This window comes from Chenopodium quinoa, unplaced genomic scaffold (assembly GCF_001683475.1).
Source record: "Chenopodium quinoa cultivar QQ74 unplaced genomic scaffold, ASM168347v1, whole genome shotgun sequence".
Classification (NCBI taxonomy): Eukaryota; Viridiplantae; Streptophyta; class Magnoliopsida; order Caryophyllales; family Amaranthaceae; genus Chenopodium; species Chenopodium quinoa.
The window spans coordinates 3,083,682-3,105,272 of record NW_018742879.1 but is presented as its reverse complement, the minus strand read 5'-3'; the positions used below and the strand labels follow the sequence as shown (position 1 = coordinate 3,105,272).

Here is a 21,591-nt window from a genome sequence, read left to right as displayed (position 1 = left end):
GCAAATGAAGTTTGATCATTAAAAAGAGGCTCACTTCATATCTAAGTAACTGGATGTCATACTATCACAATACTAATAAAGTTCCACAACTCGATATACCCTTCATGAGGAGGGTATCCTAATGTTTTTTTATTTTACCTTCTTTAAAAAAAAAATAAAAAAAAAAAAAAAAAAAAAAAATGGGGCTTCAATAGGATCATCATTTAAGGTAATATGTAAAACTTAAATTTTTTACTTATCAAATTTAGATTAATGACATCATTTCTATTTAATAAGAACAAAATAAGAGAAATTTAGGACAAGTTAATGAGCATTTGCACATTGTTAAAAATGATACCATACAGTATCGTTTTTTGTTGGTTTTACCATTCGGAAAACCTCATTTTATGTCTTGCTCAAATGATCTTTTATTACACATGATTACAAGCAAGCCTTGCAAAATTGGCAATACAATGTTATACAAGGGAATAAGCATATCCCATCCAAAGGGGCAGCATCGGGAAAAATGGAAACTAACTACAAAACTGTATACGACACATCAGTCCTCCTCTGCATTAAGACCACCAATACGATGCCGCCTCCTGTCAAAAACAGCTCTGAAGGACTCTTGCTCTGCACGCTGCCTCTCTTGAAACATGGTATGCTTCTTCGTCTCTCTAGATTTTCCGGCTGTTGCTTCTTCCTTAGGTAGTGGATTTGACTTCTGCAGAATATTAAGGCAAAAAGTTATAATAGTTCTAGCAAAAAACTATTTGTACTATTAAATACAACACAACTAAATTGAAGTCCTTTAAAGTATTCGATGAAGTTGAACTTGGAAACCCACCAAGTTGTAACCTGCACCAGGGCCAATGACTAATGACACCAAATTTGCTTTCTTGACAGCACCAATGGAAAAACCAGTATTGCCACCCTATAACACAGCATTTATCCAGTTAACAAGGAAACAGAGGTCGACATATTTTAGCATGCAGCAAGTCAGCAAACAAGCAACCCAAAAAATGGAAAGAAATCTACATGTAATAAGCAAAGCAAGTATAGAAGGAATCCACAAGCAATAAGCAAAACTCCAAGCATGGAAGACTTGGAAGTAGATCCACATTAGAAAATTGCTAGCATGTCATTGACAAAGCAGGTTTGCAGCTTTCTAAGTGATCGTTAGATAAGTCATGCATGGGAATGACGAATAAGGAACAAATATTAGCAACTCCTCTCGATTAAATCTATCAGCATAACTCAATATACCCCACAATCACAATTCTTAGGGAAAATCCTTGGAAGGACATGTCAAAAAGAACCATCGAGTTCGAGAAACAGCATCACATTAGGAGAGGAGAGGAGATTGTAACTTCCTTTCCCCATTGTTCTGCCAACTGAGTCAAAGGCGAAAACATAAAATAGAATCTTAACATTCAAACTACCGAACAAAATCAGGTGATCACAAATAAATATAACCATGGAAACACAGTTTGTCAAAAGTTACAGAAAAAATTAAGATATTGCAGAACAAACAAGCACGATATGGTAACAGCTACTACTCCCGAAAGGTTCAACTTATCACAAATGAGCCATCAAAGTTTAACCAAAAGGACACCAAAATAACCATTTAATGGTTGACGTAGACCTTTAAATAACTCCACTCTCGAGATAACACTTCTGATTTTCTGGAGTATAAATATACAAATGTAAAACATGGACAAACTTTGATTTCACTCTCGAAAAATGAAAGACAGTGCAGAAGACAACTATACACAACGTCACAACCACAATATACAAAAGTTGAAAAGTGGAAACCACTATGCATGACTGCAGAGTATAGACCAATTGGGCAATTACAGATCAAGCATGTAGATACATGGAAAGACGAAAAGAAATATAGCATACCTGATCTCCCCAGTGAACAGATTTACCTTCTCTCCCATATGTTCTGACCAATCCAGACAAAACAGTGGCCTTGCCCTTCAAAACTTGTTTTATCTCATCATCGTCATCATCCAAATTGTCTGACCATTTACTACGTCCTAAATCTTTGACTTCTTCTGTTGGATGATCAACCTGGGAATCCCAGTTCCTCTCATCCTTTTGGGAAACTGTATTTTGAAGACCAAAACTTAACCACATACCCTTCCTCTCTATTCACGATTTTATGTTATACAATTGATGTCACTTCCAAAATGATTATAATGCTTGAAAAGTTGCAAGAATTTCTAAAAGCAAGTCATGGCAATATAGTCCTTTACCCTCTAAAAAATCTTCAACTTTTAATGAGTGACCCGGCGAAGAAGCTAACAATGTATAAACGGCTAAAAACATACAATCATGAGAAGTAATGAACCAAAAACAATTCAAAAGATCTGGAAAACAATAAAAGTTACTTCCTCCGTTTCTTATTAGTTGACACACTTCATCTAGGCACACATTTTAAGGTGTGTCAAAAGATGTTAAAAGCCAATAAAACCCCTTACCCATCATATTACAAATCAATTTAAAGGTGGTAAGTGAGAATAAAATGGGATTATACATTAAGAAACTTACCAAAAAGAGACGTGTCAACTAAAAGAACTTTACTTAAAAGGAATGTGTCGACTAAAGAAAACGGAGGAAGTATTACATAAGGGTCACAAATGCAAGTATAATACAGCTTTAACCCTAATCTACAGCAAGCAGCATTTGGTATATCTCAAAATAAAAGGTGTCCAACCAGGACCTTTTCAGATCACACTTTGTTTTTTCACAAAATAAACTGCTCATAGAAATATGATCCCACCAAATGAAAGAAACAATCATCTGCTAAATAGTCTTGAACTAATATCAAGCAGTGGAATAGGTTAAAAAATCCACTCCCAACTGCATTGTTAATTTGCAAGGCTTTCAAGTTATATAAAAAAAAAAGGTTTAAAACATGTAAAAGTAATAGATTTTGATAAAAAATTTTGAATCATACCATTAGACCCAAAGTCTCCAGATGAAGATGTAACAATTTTCTCGGCTAATCTTTCATCAACATCCCCATCTTCCGTGTCCATGTCAACCTGGAGTGCAGAAACTGTCATCAATAGTAACTCTCAACAAGAAGACTTACACAGCCAGTTTGGCAGGTACTAGACAATGATAAATGACGTAATTGTATTGAGTCTATACTCCATCCGTTCATTGAAATTGCAACACTTTTCTTGTTGGAAGTAAAATAATAGTAAAATCACTTTATTTGGATAATGGTTCTCAATATCTCTCTCTTCATCACATTTTTTCTGTTATCATCTCTCTTCTCACATTTAAAACAGTGAATCCCCCCATATTGCAGTTTTAACCATTTAATGAAGTATGAAATTTTGCAAGAAACTTCCGTAGACATTGTCGATGGTTATGCTTCTCCACCACTAAGCGTTTCTTTTCAAGAATGTCCATGTGATAATTAAAATAAATTAAACATTACATACACGGAAGTAGAGTTGCATTACCAGGGACTTCTTTGCAAATATACACAAGTTCATTGTTATTACCATCATATATTACTGCCTATGGTCTACCGAATCGGCCATCAGATTATGACCCTTAAAGATAATACGAAGTATATATTAAAAGACTCGAAAAAAAAAAAAAGTAATTTATATTACCTCTTCTATATTGCTCTCCTTTAAATCATCTCCATGGAATAAAGACTGTCATAAATGTATTACACCCATATCAAGTTAGAACAATCTTGCTAACCATAATTTGAAAAGGCTATAGAAAGGACCATAGATTAAACCTTAGCATCCACTTGTAAGTACATTGATGGAGCTTCTTCCCATTTTGCAGCCATCTTTTCCACATCAACCTGATTAAAGCCGTGAATATTCCTAGCAGTGCAACCCTGAAATTTTTTTACAGATATTTCAAAAAAAAAGTAAAAGTATTCAAGTCAAGAAATGATCTCTCATCTACTACCCCTAAAAAATATGCAATACCCTATAACATTCCAATCATCAAAGACTGCAGGGGATGAGGGGAATAAGAAAGGAAATATTTTTAAATGCCATACAAACAGAGACTTTCTATGATCCTTCTCCCTCACCCCGTCCCACCCCCTTCTTTTTATTCTTTCCATTCAACAGTACCTTAGCTAAAGAACAAGGAGAGAGAAAGACGGAGAAAGAGACAACTTGTGACAGTATAAGAGACAAAGTTTTCACACAAGAGGTATGCATCATCCTCAGTTGTAAGCCATGCTTTAGAGGCAGCACGAGAAGCCTAAAGGCCCTAAACTATGACCAACAATATACATTAACCTCCTAAAGGGAACTCACCGCAGGATCCTTGTATGGTGCTTCCAGCACATAAACTTCATAACCCGATCTCTAAGCAAAAATAAAAAGACAATCATTAGTTAAAGCATAAAGTATCAAGTATCAACTCGGATAGGACGGAGAAATTCAGTTAAAACAGAAATGAAAGCAGTAAAAGGACAGTTAGTGGCTGCAAAGTCACACCAAATAACAAGCTTAAGCCATTAGCATCAATATCAATATAGCAATGAGCATAAAGCAGTATCAACATCTGCTAACCTTTGTTGATGTTGCAACATTATTACAGCAAAGAGTCACAAATTAACATCTAAAAGGAAAGTGAAGCAAGGCCAATAAAAAATGTAGCAAACATGGGTCCCCCACCTGAACTTGAGAAGAATCCTTTTCCAGACCCCAAAAGAACATGAAACAGACAACAAAATCTCGCATAACTGATTTTAAAGAAACAGAATATACCTTAGCAGTTGCCCAAAACTGAGCAAAATCAGCTACCCGCAGATTGCGGTCATCCACTAAGACGAGGCACAACAAATCAGCGACAAATGGGTCAATTGCCAATGAAAACTGCATCTGATGTCAGTGAAGATGAAAGCAGTGCAACAGCACTACATGACCACTAAGACCCACAACTACTCAACAATGGAAATTCGTGAATTCCTATATAAATCAGGAATATTATTTCACGTACTTCTTGTATGTCTATGCCTATGATTTTTCTAAAGAGCATATAGAAAGCATAATTTTATAACACAAAAGGCCAAACCATACATTACTAGTTTCATAAAATACGATTAAGTCATACTATAAAAAGAATATAAAATTAGAAGATGCAAAAGAAAATAGATCAGTGGTTATTCATTAGTCTAATCATTAAGCATACCAATTACAAAGGTGAAAGCACCCTCCTCAAGAGTCTTCTTAAATGCTTTTAGCATGCTTGATCTGTAAGCCTGTTGCAACAAAAACAAATTCAGAAGTCAAGACTTCAAAGACCATTTGAGCAACAGAGAAAGACATATATAATTTTCAATTAGTGCAATACCTCCTCCATTTCTGGTTCATAACAGTACTCTAAGACCATCTTCATGGTAGGTTTCTTGAACCTTCCAGAAGATTTTGAAGCTTCATTCTCCTCAACCTATGTAGCAAAAGATGACTACATGAGTATACGTTATTCAGATTTTAAGTTCAAAACAGTGTAAATAAACATCTCAACTGGATTAGGATTGTAAAAAGATATTTTACCAAAGTAACCAAACTAATAAAACACTTCACCCCATAAAGAATGCCCATCTTCCCATAATGGATGTACTTAAGCAAAAATAGCTACTGAGAAAGAATTCTTTCTACTGGAAAGTGCACTTACTAAGCTTTCACATACTCATCACATCCAATTTTTGACAACATCCTCTAATTTAAAATTTAAACTATGCTTGTCTGGTGTTATCCCTTAAATATGATATATAGTCCTATAAACCAATACACTGTGCTTAAGGATCAAACTAGTATATCTTACCGCATATAACAAATCAAACTGAACATTCTATGTGGAACATGAGAGGATAAAAAGCCAGAGACACACCTTCTCAACTTCTGTCATGAAATAATCATCCATTGAATGAATTCTGGGAGCACTGCCACCATGTTCAACCTCCAAGTCACGTAACATCTTAGCCAAGTAACTCTTTCCACTTCCTGTGTAAAATATTGCAATGGTGAGGAATTGCATCCTTTTGTTTTTTCAGATAATGTTTACTTATTTATGAGCTGTGCTAACTTCATGCACATGCACATTAGGAGTTTTTTTTATTATATTGCTGCTTAAAACATTTCTAGTTCTTATCCATCTGGTACTAGACAGATAGAAAATACTCCATAGACCAAATTAAAAGTTCGCGAAGAAGAGAACGTCAGATTCAGCAAAAGGGTACAGCAATGGAAGTACCTGGCAAGCCTCGGAGTATAATCACAAAATGATCTGGACGAGATTTCCGATGAGGTGGTTTGAATAAGTGGGCAGCATCTATAGTTTTTGGTTTATCAGGAAAATTGTTCTTTGATGGAATTGTTTGGCCATCTCCAAGATACTGTCCAAATGATGTCAAAGTTCCTTGAGCATCCTGGAGAAAGAAAGAACGCCAATGTAACAGTTAGTTGGAATAGGGAAGCAATAGAGTTTTAAAAATCAAAAAAAAAAGATTTTAAAAAAAATTAGGAAAAAAAAAAAGTAGCAAACTCCACAAAACCGTAATGGAGTCAAATAGACACAAACACCATCAATCATCAAATAGGAGACACCCTTGTTTTTCAATTAAACTAGCAGCACCATAACAGATGATGCAAGTACTTTGTATTTTTTTTTAAGAGTTCAAAGAAAATTCTCCTTAGGAGGGAGGGGAAGTCTAGCGGGCTGTCAATCATGTATTCCAAGATAATAACCAATTAACCATGACTTGAGAAGCTACATCACTCAGTAACCTCATCAGCATATATGACAATTGGGTACATATCTTCCCCTACCTTCCAGTAGTCTATGAGTAAAACAGTCTCAGAAACAAAATCTACTATAACTATACCATGACATCTACAAGCAAACAATAAATAAAGGAAGGTTTGGATTCACTCACCCGTTGAAAGGCACCACGAGACATATGTCCAAGTTGAGAGTTCAGCAGATGTGAATTTGCCCGTGTGTGAGATTCAGGAATTGGGACATGTGAAGAGTGCACTGGTGCTGAAGAGCCAACAGGAACAGGAAACAATGAAGAAGACACTCTGGGTGGTGGAGATAAAGGCTTGTGATCTGCTGGCCAGGGACCTGGTGGCTCCATAGGCAGAGGTGGAGGTGGAGAAGCTGGAAGTGGAGGCTGCATGTCAAATCCTTGTGAAGCATGAAAATGACCCGTGTTTTCTGGAATAGAGTTACCATAACCACCCTGGTAATCCATATGTGGGGCTCCGTAATGAGGTCGTGCAGGAGCAATATGATTACCAGCTGGAACCTGACAACCATCAGGAGGGGGTGGCCTAGTTTCAATTGGCGGCCTTAAATCACTTAAAGGGCGAGGAGGACCGTAATCATATCTCAATTGACCAGGTTGCGGCACTGCAGGAGGAAGTGGTGGATGGCCACTGGAGTAGTGGTTCGCTGTAGGCAAATTGCTCCTTTGATCATAATGTATAGGAGCATTGTGAGAATGCAAAGGCTCTACATTGCTACCATAGAACCCCTCATTTGAACCACGCAACATTCCATAGTTTGAGTGATGATAACCATGCTCTATATCCGACACACTCCTTTTCACGGAATACCGTGATCCATACCCCGTCTGGCATTCTACTCCATCCCTTTGATAATGCACCTCATGCCCCACTCCAGCAGGGTTGTTACTCATCTCCACATTGCTCAACGGTCTCACTCCAAACTCACTCGAATTCCCAGGAACCCGAACATCAACATTCCTATCAAAACCCGAACTTTCTAGAGCATTCCCCCTCATATCCCCACCAAAACCAAAACCCGGATTCGGCCCACCATGATCATGAATCATCTTTAACCTTCTCTCACCGCCCTCCACCGGAATTTTCGATGCCGGATAATTCCCATCGCCTTGAACCCCATATAACCCAGGATAATTCCCATCAACCCTTAATCTCTTAATACCCCTACCATTCACATTGTTATAATAATCATTCCCCATATAACTACCATCCCCAAAACCAGGGTTTTCCATTGAATATGGACCTCCATTAACAGTCCCAAAATTACCCACATGAGGAAAACTAGGGTTTCGATTACTATACCCAGGATCATAATATGGGTCACAAGGATTAGTATTATTATAAACAGGTCGATTCATATTAATTGGGCGAAAATTGGGATCCAAATTAGGAGCAGAATATGTAGAGGGGTGGGGAAGAGGAGGGCAAAAGGGGAAGTGAGAGATTGAACAAGTTGGGCAGATGTTACCTTGGATTGTTGGGTGAGGACGCCATGAATGATCCATTGATTGAGCTCAGATTTGCAGTGAATTTGCAAGGAAAAGTGTCGATTAAATCGAAGAACACAATACAACAGAAATGGAGAAATTAGGAGGACTAGTATCAAAGGTTTTCTGAGATTTGTGTTGTTGATGTTTTCACTTTTTAGTAGGATGGGTGGGTGTACAAAGTAGAAACTAGAAGGAGGGTGTGTGACCGTGGAAAACTACCTCCAAAAACGCAAAAACAAATGGACGTTTTAGGAAACTAAGCTTCCCGAAGAAAATAATTACAAATTTGGTTGCGTGGCAAAAGTATTTACAAAAATAAGCTTCTGGGGTAAACTGCTGCCTCGGGTAGCGTTTTACCCTCTATTTTTTTAAAAAAAAAATCTGCTACAAAGGGCAGCGTTTTTATAGTTTGACTTTTTTTTTCCCTCGTTTATTTTTTTTTTAAATTAATTAAAAAATAAAGGCAACAGCATAAAACGATGCCTCAGGCAGCGTCTTATGCTTGAACATAAGACGCTGCCTGGGGCAGCCTTTTATCTGTATATGTTTACAGGTAAAACGCTGCCCCAGGCAGCGTTTTACCTGGTTGGCAGCACCAAACCAGTTTCTTGCCCCAACCCTCAACATCCTTCCAACACCACCCCCAACCTCCTTCCACCACCTCCAACCCCTTTCCACTACCGCCCTCCACCACCACCGCCTTCCACCACCACCACCACCTTCCACCACCTCCAACCCCTTTCCACCACCGCCCTCCACCACCTCCAACCATCACCTCCACCACCTTCCACCACCACCTCCAACCATCACCTTCCACCACCGCCTTCCACCGGCTTCCACCACCTTCCTCCACCGCCGTCCACCACCTTCCACCCCGACCTCCCACCACCACAACCACCTTCCAACAACCGTCCACCACCACCTCCAACAACCTTCCACCACCACCACCTCCAACAACCTTCCACCTCACACCACTACCTTCCACCACCACCGTTGACAAGTCAATATATACATAAATCAAAACATATTGGGAAACAAAGAACATAACACACAAATGTTGACCGAAAAACATTTATTATAATAGAAATGTAAATGTTATATACCTAATCTATACAAAAATTTTACTACATGAAATAACTAAGCTAACACTATCCCGATTCATCTATTCGGGGCAATTGATCTAGGTCAGGTTGCTCGGCCCTCTGTCTGACACGTCGCCGCCTGTAATGAGTAATGGTGGTGAATGGGTCTAGAGGCGGCGGGGGAGTCAGCTGGCTGGTATCTGGCACCTCCTGGGAGCCGGACGGCGCAGTGCTGTGGAAGATACCAGAGGACTACGACGCCGACATTCTCAGAGGACTACACCTTCCACAGCACTGCGCCGTCCGGCTCCCAGGAGGTGCCAGATACCAGCCAGCTGACTCCCCCGCCGCCTCTAGACCCATTCACCACCATTACTCATTACAGGCGGCGGCGTGTCAGACAGAGGGTCGAGCAACCTGACCTAGATCAATTGCCCCGGATAGATGAATCGGGATAGTGTTAGCTTAGTTATTTCATGTAGTAAAATTTTTGTATAGATTAGGTATATAACATTTACATTTCTAATATAATAAATGTTTTTCGGTCAACATTTGTGTGTTATGTTCTTTGTTTCCCAATATGTTTTGATTTATGTATATATTGACTTGTCAACGGTGGTGGTGGAAGGTAGTGGTGTGAGGTGGAAGGTTGTTGGAGGTGGTGGTGGTGGAAGGTTGTTGGAGGTGGTGGTGGACGGTTGTTGGAAGGTGGTTGTGGTGGTGGGAGGTCGGGGTGGAAGGTGGTGGACGGCGGTGGAGGAAGGTGGTGGAAGCCGGTGGAAGGCGGTGGTGGAAGGTGATGGTTGGAGGTGGTGGTGGAAGGTGGTGGAGGTGATGGTTGGAGGTGGTGGAGGGCGGTGGTGGAAAGGGGTTGGAGGTGGTGGAAGGTGGTGGTGGTGGTGGAAGGCGGTGGTGGTGGAGGGCGGTAATGGAAAGGGGTTGGAGGTGGTGGAAGGAGGTTGGGGGTGGTGTTGGAAGGATGTTGAGGGTTGGGGTAAGAAACTGGTTTGGTGCTGCCAACCAGGTAAAACGCTGCCTGGGGCAGCGTTTTACCTGTAAACATATACAGATAAAAGGCTGCCCCAGGCAGCGTCTTATGTTCAAGCATAAGACGCTGCCTGGGGCAGCGTTTTATGCTGTTGCCTTTTTTTTTAATTAATTTTAAAAAAAATAAACCAGGGAAAAAAAAAGTCAAACTATAAAAACGCTGCCTGGGGCAGCGTTTTTGTAGCAGAATTTTTTTTTTTTAAAAAATAGAGGGTAAAACGCTGCCCGAGGCAGCGGTTTACCCCAGAAGCTTATTTTTGTAAATACTTTTGCCACGCAACCAAATTTGTAATTATTTTCTTCGGGAAGCTTAGTTTCCTAAAACGTCCAAAACAAATTGTGTTCTCTAATAAAGTATGGGTTTTCTAAAGATTTGGTGTGGTAATTCGGAGAAAATACAAATTGTGTTCTCTTTTGAGCTGCTCTACTCTATTTTGATTTACTCCACTAAAATCTGCGTTATTATGTTGAAATATGCTCTACTTTGTTGAATCCTACTCTGTTCTGCTCTGCTAACTCAATCTGCTGTGTTGACACCTGCTTTGCTCTGCTCTGTTATGCTAAAATCTGCTCTGCTCTGCTTGCCCACAAGCTCAAAAGAATAGGACCTTAATCTGATTATCTAAGGGTATAATCGTCAATATTTGCATTTTAATATGGGTAACTTTGTATGTTCAAGAAGAAAAAAAAAGCTAACACTGTCAACTTTTCATTTGTGGGACCCACATATTCGTTTCTCCTCGGCTATCTAACTTTTTTTCCCCTCATATTTATAGGGTTTCTTTTATTTCGTTATCATCCAAGGATAAGAAATTAAAGTTGTTGGAGGTAATTACTCACCAAGTTCAACAAGAAGTAATTTTATGAAGTTATGTTTGTAATACATTTTTTAAATTTATGGGTTAGGTGACAAAGGGATAATTTATGTCGTTAAATGAAACTTCTAAGCCAAGTAATATTTGTAACTTAAACTAACCTAAGACAAGTCTAGGCCAAGTAAAGGGTCGTATCCACGGAGAATGGCTAATAAGTGCACCAAAAGCGTAAAACAACTATAAGCTAATTAGGTCACAAGTTAGGCATCTGACTAATTAGCTAATTGACCATTAAACTAAGCTAAGGAATATACTATATACGGGAGACAAACGCTAGGATAAGATGGGATTCGACACCAACCAAACCAATGAATCAACAAAGTAGGTGAACATGAACGCAAATTAAGTGATAGAACGGTCACTCAACATTGCCTTCTTTCTAAGCCACAATAGTTAAATCATTTCTAAACCAAACTCAACTAACAAGATAGGCCAACAAAGGCTCAATGATAGAAAGCGGAATACTAACTTGGGTTTGTCTTTTGATCGCTTAAAGAAAGCATAAAAGCCTAACTAATTGAGATTCTCACCTAACGCAACTAAGGCAACCACGTCATTGAAACAATGTATCTTAACCAAGGTAGAAATTTGGTCTATATATCATACAAGAAAAGGCTCACAACTAAACCTCATTTTTCAATGCAAGCATAAGTAGTGAATACATGAGCAATAAGTGGTCATCTAAATACACATGCAATAAACTAACTCTTTAATCATCAATCAACTTAAAGTGAACATGCAAATACCTACAATTAATCAACCCATAGTTTGGATGGGTCTTCAACCAACCCTTAGCTAAAGGACTACTCACAAATCATGGTGAAAACATCTTAACAACTAATTCTAATTTTATATCTAACAAGTTGAGAGTAGTGATAGTATGGAGACAGATTGAACATGCAATAATACGTGAGATTAAAGGAGAAACTAACAATTCATAGTAATTAAAAAAGAAAATAATAAGAGTAAGAGATATAGATTACTATCATGGAGCTTCAAAGATTGAGAAATTTATGAAATTTAGAGTACAAAAACTTGAGGTTGTCTTTTACAATGATTGAGTAATTGAGTTTAGAAAAACTAAGTTAATTTAATGAATAATTAGCACTAATTAAGAAAGAAAGAGTTAAGAAAACGATTGCTAACTAAGAGAAGTGGGTCTAAGAAATCTAAGGGAGAGGAGATCTACCCAAATAAAGCTAAGGGGGTTTTAAACTTTTTAATATGACCCCTTAATAAAAAGGACAGAATGCACATACATGCCAAAGTTGGCACGGAAGTTCAAAGTTCCAAAAATCATGGCTACTGCCTACTGGAACCTAATTTGCACGAACATGCTGGAATTGGGCTTCGTTTTGCAAGACCATAACTTCTTCGTTACTTGTCGAAATAAGACATGTGATTAGTTGCTGGAAAGCTCTTTAGACAAATTTTAATCTCCGGTAGGAATCACCTCAAATAATGAGTAGGGAAAAAATATGATCATTTGAAGCTGACCTAGTGCAAAAATCCTTCTAAAATTCTTTCAAATCCTTTTATTTCACTCCAAGACACTTGTTCTTGCTTCTTTCATTCTTCCTTTCTTGCTTCATTCTTCCACAACTCCCTTATTTAATCTTTTTGCCTCCAACTTCTTTGCTGCTTTATCCCAAAAAGTTCAAATTGTCATCTTTATACCTAAATACATAGCATACACCAAAATACTTACAACCCCGTGAAGCATATAATACACAACCTGCATAAAAATAGAGTATTTAATGAATCGAGACATTGATTTCTCCTAATACGAAGGCTCAAAACCACTTTAAAATCATACTAAATCATAAGCTATCAAATCCTTCTAAGCTAGGCTTTTGCTCATCCTATCAAAATAATCCTACCAAACTAAAAGGGAGAAAAGAACTTGTTAAACCCGAAATAAAAGAAAGGCAATAGGAAAAACAGAAATGCATATTAATCTGAATTTATGGTGATCACGAATTTACGATCACTAGTAACGGGGCCTTCCAAAGGGAGGTTTGATAGGTACTTGTATATACATATCAAGGGGCATTTGAGACATTTCGCATGAAATTTATCCATCTCTCTCCTCCTTTTCTCTCACACCCACGTGCTGGATTTAAATGTACCACTGGGTGATTAATAGTATCACTAGATGATCAAATAGTATCACTGAACATTCAGTGGTACTATATATTCATTCAATGGTACTATATATTCATTTAGTGGTACCAACTACGTATAGAAATAATATCACTACATATTCAATGATATTATATAAGCTTTTAGTGGTACATTTAAAAATTGGTCCCACTTGCCAATCTCTCTCCTCCTTTCTCTCACTCCCATGTGCTTACAATACTTTTTAATATTTTAAGGTTTGTTCATTAGTACTTCCTCCACTAGTAACATTAGTGAGAAGCCATTTAAAATTTTAAACCTATAAGTCGCTTTATAGGACAAATTTTGCTCTGGTGAGGGTTTTTATTGAAATTAACCTACAACTCACAAAAGAAAGAACTATTTGACTGTTTGAGTGTGTAAAATTAGAGTCAAGAACTGCCATATATATTACAGTATCAAAAATGTCAATGGAGCCAAAGAACAACGAGTCGAACTCGGAAGCAAACTCAGCAACAAAGAAGAAGAAAAGAGGAATAAATATACAAGGCTATCAAATTGAGGGTTTATCAATTGCTGGTCAAGAAACATGCATAATCGTCCCTTCTCTCAACCTCGCTTTTGATATCGGAAGGTGCCCTCAACGCGCCATTTCTCAAGACTTCCTTTTTATCTCCCATGGTCATATGGATCACATTGTATGTCTTTTTATTCTTTATGGTTTATCAATTATTTCATTTTTTCTGTTTTAGCCATAATCTTAATTTGGGATTTTTTGACTATATTGTGGGTTTCTTTGTTTTTGAATTATTTTGATTTTTGTTGAGTTTTTCTGAGTTTTTGCAATGATCTAAATATGGGTTTTTGGAATATTGCAATGGAACTGTTTGAGATTTGTAATATGATATTCAATCATCTGTTTGTTGGTACTGTGAACTGTATAACAAATGGAACACACTGTCTCTTTAATCATATGTTGATAAAGTTAACAAATTAATGGATAGCTGTTTGCTGATACTGTGAATTCTATATTTATTTAAAAGGTGAATTCTTTAAATGAATTATATGCCTTTTCAAATAGACTATGGAGTATTTTGTGAAATGTTTCCATCTCCTAAATACTATGTGTACTGTGTAATGTGATGTGTAATCAGGGAGGATTACCAATGTATGTTGCGACTCGTGGATTGTTCTCTATGAAACCTCCTACGATTTTTGTGCCTAAAGCTATAAAAGAGGATGTGGAAAGGCTTTTTGATGTACACAGAGCAATGGACCAATCTGAGCTGAAGAATAATTTAGTTGGAATAGACGTGGGTAATGTTCGTATTAGATCCACATATTCATTGTCTATAACTCACTCCAAGCTTGCTTTTTTCAATGATCATGCCAACAGTTTCTAATTAATTATTGTGCTTAAATTTTTTATTTTTATAATTTTCAGGAGAAGAATTCTATATCAGGAGGGATCTCAAAGTTAAAGCATTTAAGACATATCATGTCATTCCCAGTCAGGTACCAAGTACTCCCTTCTTAGTTATTTCCCCTTTTAAGATCTCACTATGTGGGTCTAAGAGATCCTCGAGCTATAAAGCAAGTATGCTTTGTTCATTCATATTCTATGTTGCAGGGATATGTAATTTATTCAGTTAAGCACAAGCTTAAGCAAGATTACATTGGTCTTCCTGGAAATGAGATCAAGGCTTTGAAGGATAAAGGTGTGGAGGTATGTTTGGTAGCTGTATTATCAACCGACAATTGTTGCATTTATGGTGATAAGGTAGACGGTTATTCTAAAAGTTAGTTTGTTCAGTCATGAGTCCGTGAGTTTGTGCTCTCAGTTTATATCTGTAATTAATCGGACTTTATGATAAGAAGAGAATGTTAGACTATATAAGTGATAAATGATACTTTTTATCTGTTTTGGCATTGTTTCCTTACTTTAGATGTATACATCTATTGAGGTCCATGTAACCATTTAGTCATATGTCGGGGTGGCTGTAGTTTGTAATTGCCAGACAAACACAATAACATTCTGAAGTATAGGTTTGTATTAGTTGACTGCTTATTTACTTGTGGTCCTCTTTTTCTGTAGTTGGTATCTTAAAGGTCAGTTGGAGTCCTTCCTAATTTGATAAATTGCACACATGTCGTCACAGCTGCAACTGGAGGTACATATTTGACGCCTTCTTGTGATGTTCTGTGCCTTTCAAAGTCTTAGGAGTAGACTGTTCTAGCATCCCCTCTCCCCCTTCCCCCTTCCCCCCAATACCAACCCTATAAGTTAGAATAGTTTCAAAATAAAAGACAAGCTATGCAAATGCATAAGTGGTCAGCAACTTAACATACTTCTTTCTCATGCATTTGGTTCTGCTGCCTTCTGCATATTTTTTGTCTGATGGATTGGTTCCACATTGGCAGATTACCACAACAACTACATCACCTGAGATAGCATTTACTGGAGACACAACAGTTGACTTCATTGTTGATTCAGATAATGTTGATGTGCTGAGCGCAAAGATTCTTGTGATGGAGGTAACTCACTTTATGAGCGTTTGGTTTTTCAGATTTATTTATTGACTGTTACTTGTTCGAACAATGATGTTTCTTGATAAGTTTATTTTATTTGAGCTTCTGCCTTCTTTGTTGATTTGTTTGTGGAATTTCTGGTTTTTCGATCTGCAAAACAGATGTATATGATGTTTGTGTTGGTGAATTGTGATGTAAGATCCATGTGACCTGTCCTGTTGCGTGTCATGCTCTTATCACAAGTTTTACGGGGAGAAGGAATACTTTCAGGCTTAGAACTCTTGGATAAACACTTACGAATGGGTATTGAGGAAATTTGCAAATTTAGCAAGGGTTCTTGAGTTTGCAAGAGTTTTAGTTGGGGAACACTTACAGTTGGAACTTGAAAGTCAATGGTTTTGGATATGGCACAACCTCTTCTTTTTGTAAGTACTATTTAAAAACCATTATGTGTAGAGGGTGTTGAGTTTGGATTTTTGTTCTGTGAGTTTGCTAGATGTGCATAGCATAAGCTTATTAATAGTGCTGGATTTTGCTCACCACAACTTCAATGTTAATTCTAGAAGCAGCCTCAGTTTGTGGGTCTAGAGCTCTATTCATCTTATCCTTCTTCAAGGCATAAATCCCCAAACCCATTATGGCAGGGACTTCAGTGGGTTGAGGACCTTGTGGTACTTGTATGTCTAAGGTTGCTGGAATTCTCTATCAACTACTGTTTTGTTCTCAATATCCTCTCTCCACTGGTAGCTTCTTAGGTGAATAATAGCTGTGTTTATTCTTGAGATTCCGATGATTAAATAGGCATGTTTTATCTTTTATTTTGTCTTGCAGTGCACCTTCTTAGACAAAGCAGTTGACGTGGTTCATGCAAGAGATTATGGACACACACACCTGGATGAGGTTCGTTTTCATCCTTTGTATCAGTTGTTTGTATAATTTTTTTTATTTTATTTTTTTATTTTATTGAATTCGTTTGTTTAATCATCATGCAGGTTGTAAAGTATGCTGATAAGTTTCAAAATAAGGCAATTCTTCTGATCCATTTTTCTGCAAGATACTTTGTAGAGGTAAGAGATTTGAAAATCCGGCCTTGTTTCTTTTTTCTAGTGGCTGTGGAATTGTTTATTCTTTGATTTATTGTTTGTACATATGGATGTGAAACTATACTCACTAGAATAAGTGCATGTGGCAGATAAGAGATGACTTGGATATTTGGTTCTTTTGTTGCCTTTGTCAATTCTTCTTTGTTTGCTAGTCTTAAGTAGTTTTCTAACAATTGTGGTTTTCATCTTTCTTTGCTTAGCAGATTCTACACTTGGTTATATCTGCCCTTTAGACATTACTTTTTTCCCTCAGGTTCTCATGAACATATGCAAGATGTAGCTATTATAAACATCTGAATTTTGATGCCTTACACCATAATATTAGATAGCAGCTAATTAAGCTAAATGGAAATGATTTGTCGAGCAGCATCAATGTGAAAGTATTTTCTTAGATGTCCTATATATGCAAACTCCTGAAGTTGGTTTCAGTTTTAAAGCTGATTATGTATATTGATCTTTAAGTGATTAGGTATACCAATCTCTCCTTCCCAAATTCACAAATTCAAATAGGATGGTGAGTAATGTTGAGATGAAGTAGGGGAATTCCTAATTTCCTGGTAATGAAATAAGTTGCTTTAATCAGGAGATGAGTTTGTTGGTAGTGTTGGTTGATGGCTGTGCTTGCCTTGCAGAACTAAAGGTAATTTTTAAATTGAAATGGCTTATATATTTTTTAGAGGTGAAGGATTAAGGTGGCAGTGTGGGTGGTTGGAGGCTTGGAGCACAAGATTGATGAGTATTGTGTGTATTTTTTAATATTTATTGCTCGGTTTCCTGTGGCCTGTGCATAGAAGTTTTATTTCGTCAGAAAAATTAGTCTCGTTTAAAAGGTGTTGAAGAATCCCTTTGCTGGGCTTTCTGTGCATAGAAGATTAAATTTGGTCAGAAATTGTTTTTGTTTAAAACAATTATGCTGTGCTAATTGTGCTGAAGAATCCTAGGGAATATCTTTTATGTCCGTCCATATTTCTAGGGCATCTGAGTTAGGATATTGTCATGTTTCTGGCTTGGCAATACTATATGAACTTGGGGAGCTATAATAAATGGCATCAGATGTGATTGGAAGAAAAATCTGGCCCATAACAGGAGAAGAGCTGATCTTGATGCTTCCTAATATGGAGATATGGAGGGAGAAAATATTTGGATCTTTACTCGGGAGTAAAAATTAACTAGTTACATACTTACATTAAAAAAATGCATCTAGATTCACAATTTTTGCTGCATTTTTGAAGCATAGTGTGTATATTTTGTTGCCTCCTGTTGTAATGTTGTATGCATACCCACCAAAACTAAAAACATCGTATACAGTTATAATTCTCAGCCTGATTTTGATTTGTGTTCTCTCTCGTTGAATGTTACAGAGTACCTCAGTTTTGCCTTTGCTTAGCCGTTTATTTTAAATTTAATTTGCTCCATTTATAAAAGTGATGCTTAAATTTGTACCTAAATTTGCAAAGTAACTTTAGCTGGGTTACTTCTTCTGACCCCTTAACTCAAATCCTACTGGAGTATTATTTACTGTAAGTATTGCTGGTACATCTATTTAGATGCCAAAATCCAGCTATTAATTATGCAGCTTTTGCAGGAAATCGAAGGAGCCATTTCGAGTTTGCCATCAGCTTTTGCTGGACGGATCTTTGCACTCACTGAAGGGATCTGATGATTGGTGTTATAATGAGGGCTTTCAGCCACGTCCATCTCCTGTACAGAAGTCGAGTTGTTTTTGTGCATTAGACTATTGAACTGGTTTTTTTCTCTTCTTTTCTCCCCTTTTGCCCACACTAGAAATACAAGCATTTGTACACATGACATGTACTATCACCCTAGTAGCTAGCAAACATGAAGATGTTTATTACTAAATCAAGTATTACAGTGAACCATGAAATTCAATTTTGACATCACTTTATTGCTGATTTTCACCCTAGTACTGTATAAACTAAATTAAGTGTAACTATTAACTTAGTGTAAATCTAGTTTTTTAAATAGAATGAAATTAATCTCAGAAAGCTAATGTATCATTCCCGCGCTTGGTTGGTAAAGAAACAAACTACTCCGTATTTAACTGATGTCTTGTTTATTTCATATAGTCAGGGAATTTCGTTCGAATGTTTGATTAGTGTTTAATTTTGTTTATAAGCTGATGGTTATATGATATGACCTTCATACTAAGACTTGCTTCATATCCTCAGTTTGCATAAAAAACGAAAGATGAATCTTGCCAATTAGCAGGCGAACAACTCAAAAACTACATTATTTATTGTATTGATTATAATTCAATAACATAAAAAAGCTGATCCTTATTCTGAACATATCTTTACAAAAAAAATACAAATAAAGTGAATAAAGATACGAGTAGGTGTGTTTTTTTTTTTTTTTTGGACATGATCATAATAAATTTATGATCCAAATTTGGATTCTATACTGTGGACAATGCTTGAATCAACTTGGAAAGTTTGAGTTAGAACATGATCCGGAATTGAAGGTTGGGTGTCAAATAGAGTTGTGGATAAATTCACTACACCAGGATTCTGGCTATTGAAAGCTGTTATTATTTCTGCTTTCTTATCCCCCACATTCTTCTGAAAATGAACTAATCCTCTGGGAATTGCAAACATCTGCCCTGGAAGCAACACCTTCGAGTAGTACACGTTACCTGTAGTCACAAAACCAACTAGAACTTTCCCCGTGATCACCACTCCACTCTCGCTTGATCGTGGGTGGGAGTGGGGTGGGTTCATTCCATTAGGTGCGAGATCAACCCGGTTCATTGAAAGTCCAAGCATGTTCAGGGCAGGGAATGTGAAAACGTTCCCAGGTGTGACCTTCGATCCAAAAATGTTAGAAGTATTGCCCTCCTTCATCAATCCATCGAAGAAGAAGTCTTTGGAGGTCACATTTGAGGCTGGCTTGCAAGGGAAACTGGAAAACGAGGGAGAGGAGCTGAGGTCTGCTATGCAGAAGTCCAGTAAGGGATCAGGATCAGCAGCGTGGGAGACAAAAGGAGCAAGCAAGAAAACTACAATGCAGAGTAAGGCAGCCATGAGTGTGTATATGTTCAAGTATTTTTGTTTGTGTATGAAAAAATAAGATTAAGGTGTTTATATAGGCCATTAACATGCGACTTTGTCAAGGACATGCAAAATATATTAAATTCTGTAAGACTGCTGCAAATGATGTTTACAAAGGAAAAAGAAACATAGTTTATCCCTTAATTTCAATACGGTAAGTTGTAGTGGTTGTAGACTTGCTTGGAGGTAAAAGACTAATTCAATTTGTTGAACATAGAAGAAGCTCATATTTTGCTTAAGATTAATCTGGCTTTCACACATTGAACTAAATCAGTTACAAAAAATACATATGTTATTATTTTCAGATCGTACTCTTGTAGATTATTCAATATATGGACAGCAATCTTTTTACTGAATGGAAACCTTCTACTCTTCTAGGCTGTTTAGCAGAAGGCTGTGTACAAGCTATTGCCTTGTAGCATTTTCTGACTCCAAACTCATCTGAAATTCATTTTCGGATATTCCCTAGCATTCTAATTTTGTCATTGTCCATGATGCTTCTTCAATCTTTATGGATTGTTAGGGGGTTAGGTGGTTGGGTTAGCAATGGTGATCCTTGGAGGTGGCACTTGGATTGTTCAACAAGGGTACTAGCCAAATGACTGAGTCCATTCGGATCGGGTCATTTTGGCCAAGGATTGTTTAGTTTATATTATAACTTGAATCAATTAACTTTCAGGTTGTTAATTAGCTAATTAAATAGATCAATCTCAGCATTTTATTTTCAATTAGGGTGAATTTTGGTTATGGTTTGAGCATGGTCAAGCAACACAACTGGAATCAATTTTCCCAGATCTAGCAACCCCACAATGATGGATGGTGCTACCTTGAGCCTTAATTATTGAGATTTTTTCAAATATTACTATGTACAAAAGATGGTCAACAAATTGAGATGACCATCTTTTGTACACTTGAAACCTATGTTACTCGGACTCTTCATTTTACTTTAAATACCAATGTTGAATCCTGAACATAGGTATGACACTTAGACACTTTATTTTAGTTTAAAATCATAATTTTTTTCAGAAAATTGCCGAGTCGGACACTTGGACCCATGTCGGACATGGGTACCCAAGTTTGAGTAACATAGCTTGAAACAACTTTCCCAATATTTCTTGAATGCTTGCATAGTTGCATGTTTCTGCATAAACAAATACCAGGAGACAGGCAAATTTTGTGGAAGTATTTGCAAACGATTTGTTTCGGGCACTGTATTGCCACTGATTAAAGATGGGTAGTGAAGAGATCACAGCTTTTTACTACCAGCATGGCAGCATCACTTACCTTGTCTTGAGCATTACACTCACGGACCCTTCAATTAAAAGCTATAATAAGATTGGATTTAAGTAAAATTTAACAAGCAAAGGAAGATCATATGAGTAATATATATATGATAATGCAATCTCATTTCCATGTTTCTTTTTAATAAATGTCATTAGTGGTAGTGAATGACTGAATAGTGATAAAAATGTGTAAAATAAAAGA

At 37.2% G+C, this 21,591-nt stretch overlaps 2 protein-coding genes and 1 pseudogene across 3 annotated transcripts; 1 reads left to right on the top strand and 2 right to left on the bottom strand.

Moving 5' to 3' along the window:
• Nucleotides 1-292: 292 nt before the first annotated feature.
• Nucleotides 293-8,493, bottom strand: LOC110726500. The gene is made up of 13 exons (XM_021905977.1): nt 6,917-8,493; nt 6,235-6,409; nt 5,872-5,984; nt 5,332-5,427; nt 5,170-5,239; nt 4,746-4,801; nt 4,290-4,340; nt 3,752-3,856; nt 3,618-3,662; nt 2,945-3,032; nt 1,885-2,090; nt 827-913; nt 293-703 (listed from the first exon to the last, which is right to left on the bottom strand). The coding sequence occupies exons 1-13, from the start codon at nt 8,294-8,296 to the stop codon at nt 539-541; spliced, it is 2,637 nt and encodes an 878-aa protein (XP_021761669.1). The 5' UTR covers nt 8,297-8,493; the 3' UTR covers nt 293-538.
• A 5,296-nt stretch (nt 8,494-13,789) lies between these two features.
• On the top strand, nt 13,790-18,944 carry LOC110726498 (nuclear ribonuclease Z-like). 2 transcript variants are annotated; one of them, XR_002512384.1, is made up of 8 exons: nt 13,790-14,104; nt 14,561-14,723; nt 14,851-14,921; nt 15,037-15,132; nt 15,828-15,941; nt 16,097-16,360; nt 16,767-16,835; nt 16,928-16,941. XR_002512384.1 is itself a non-coding variant. In XM_021905976.1 (8 exons), exons 1-8 carry the CDS (start codon nt 13,871-13,873, stop codon nt 18,696-18,698), a joined length of 897 nt encoding a protein of 298 aa, XP_021761668.1. In that variant the 5' UTR covers nt 13,790-13,870; the 3' UTR covers nt 18,699-18,944. The 2 variants fall into 2 exon arrangements, 1 of the variants encoding a protein (XP_021761668.1); XM_021905976.1 differs by lacking the exon at nt 16,097-16,360 and adding an exon at nt 18,624-18,944 and having other exon boundaries at nt 16,928-17,002.
• A 140-nt stretch (nt 18,945-19,084) lies between these two features.
• On the bottom strand, nt 19,085-20,174 carry LOC110726499 (annotated as a pseudogene).
• Nucleotides 20,175-21,591: the final 1,417 nt, after the last annotated feature.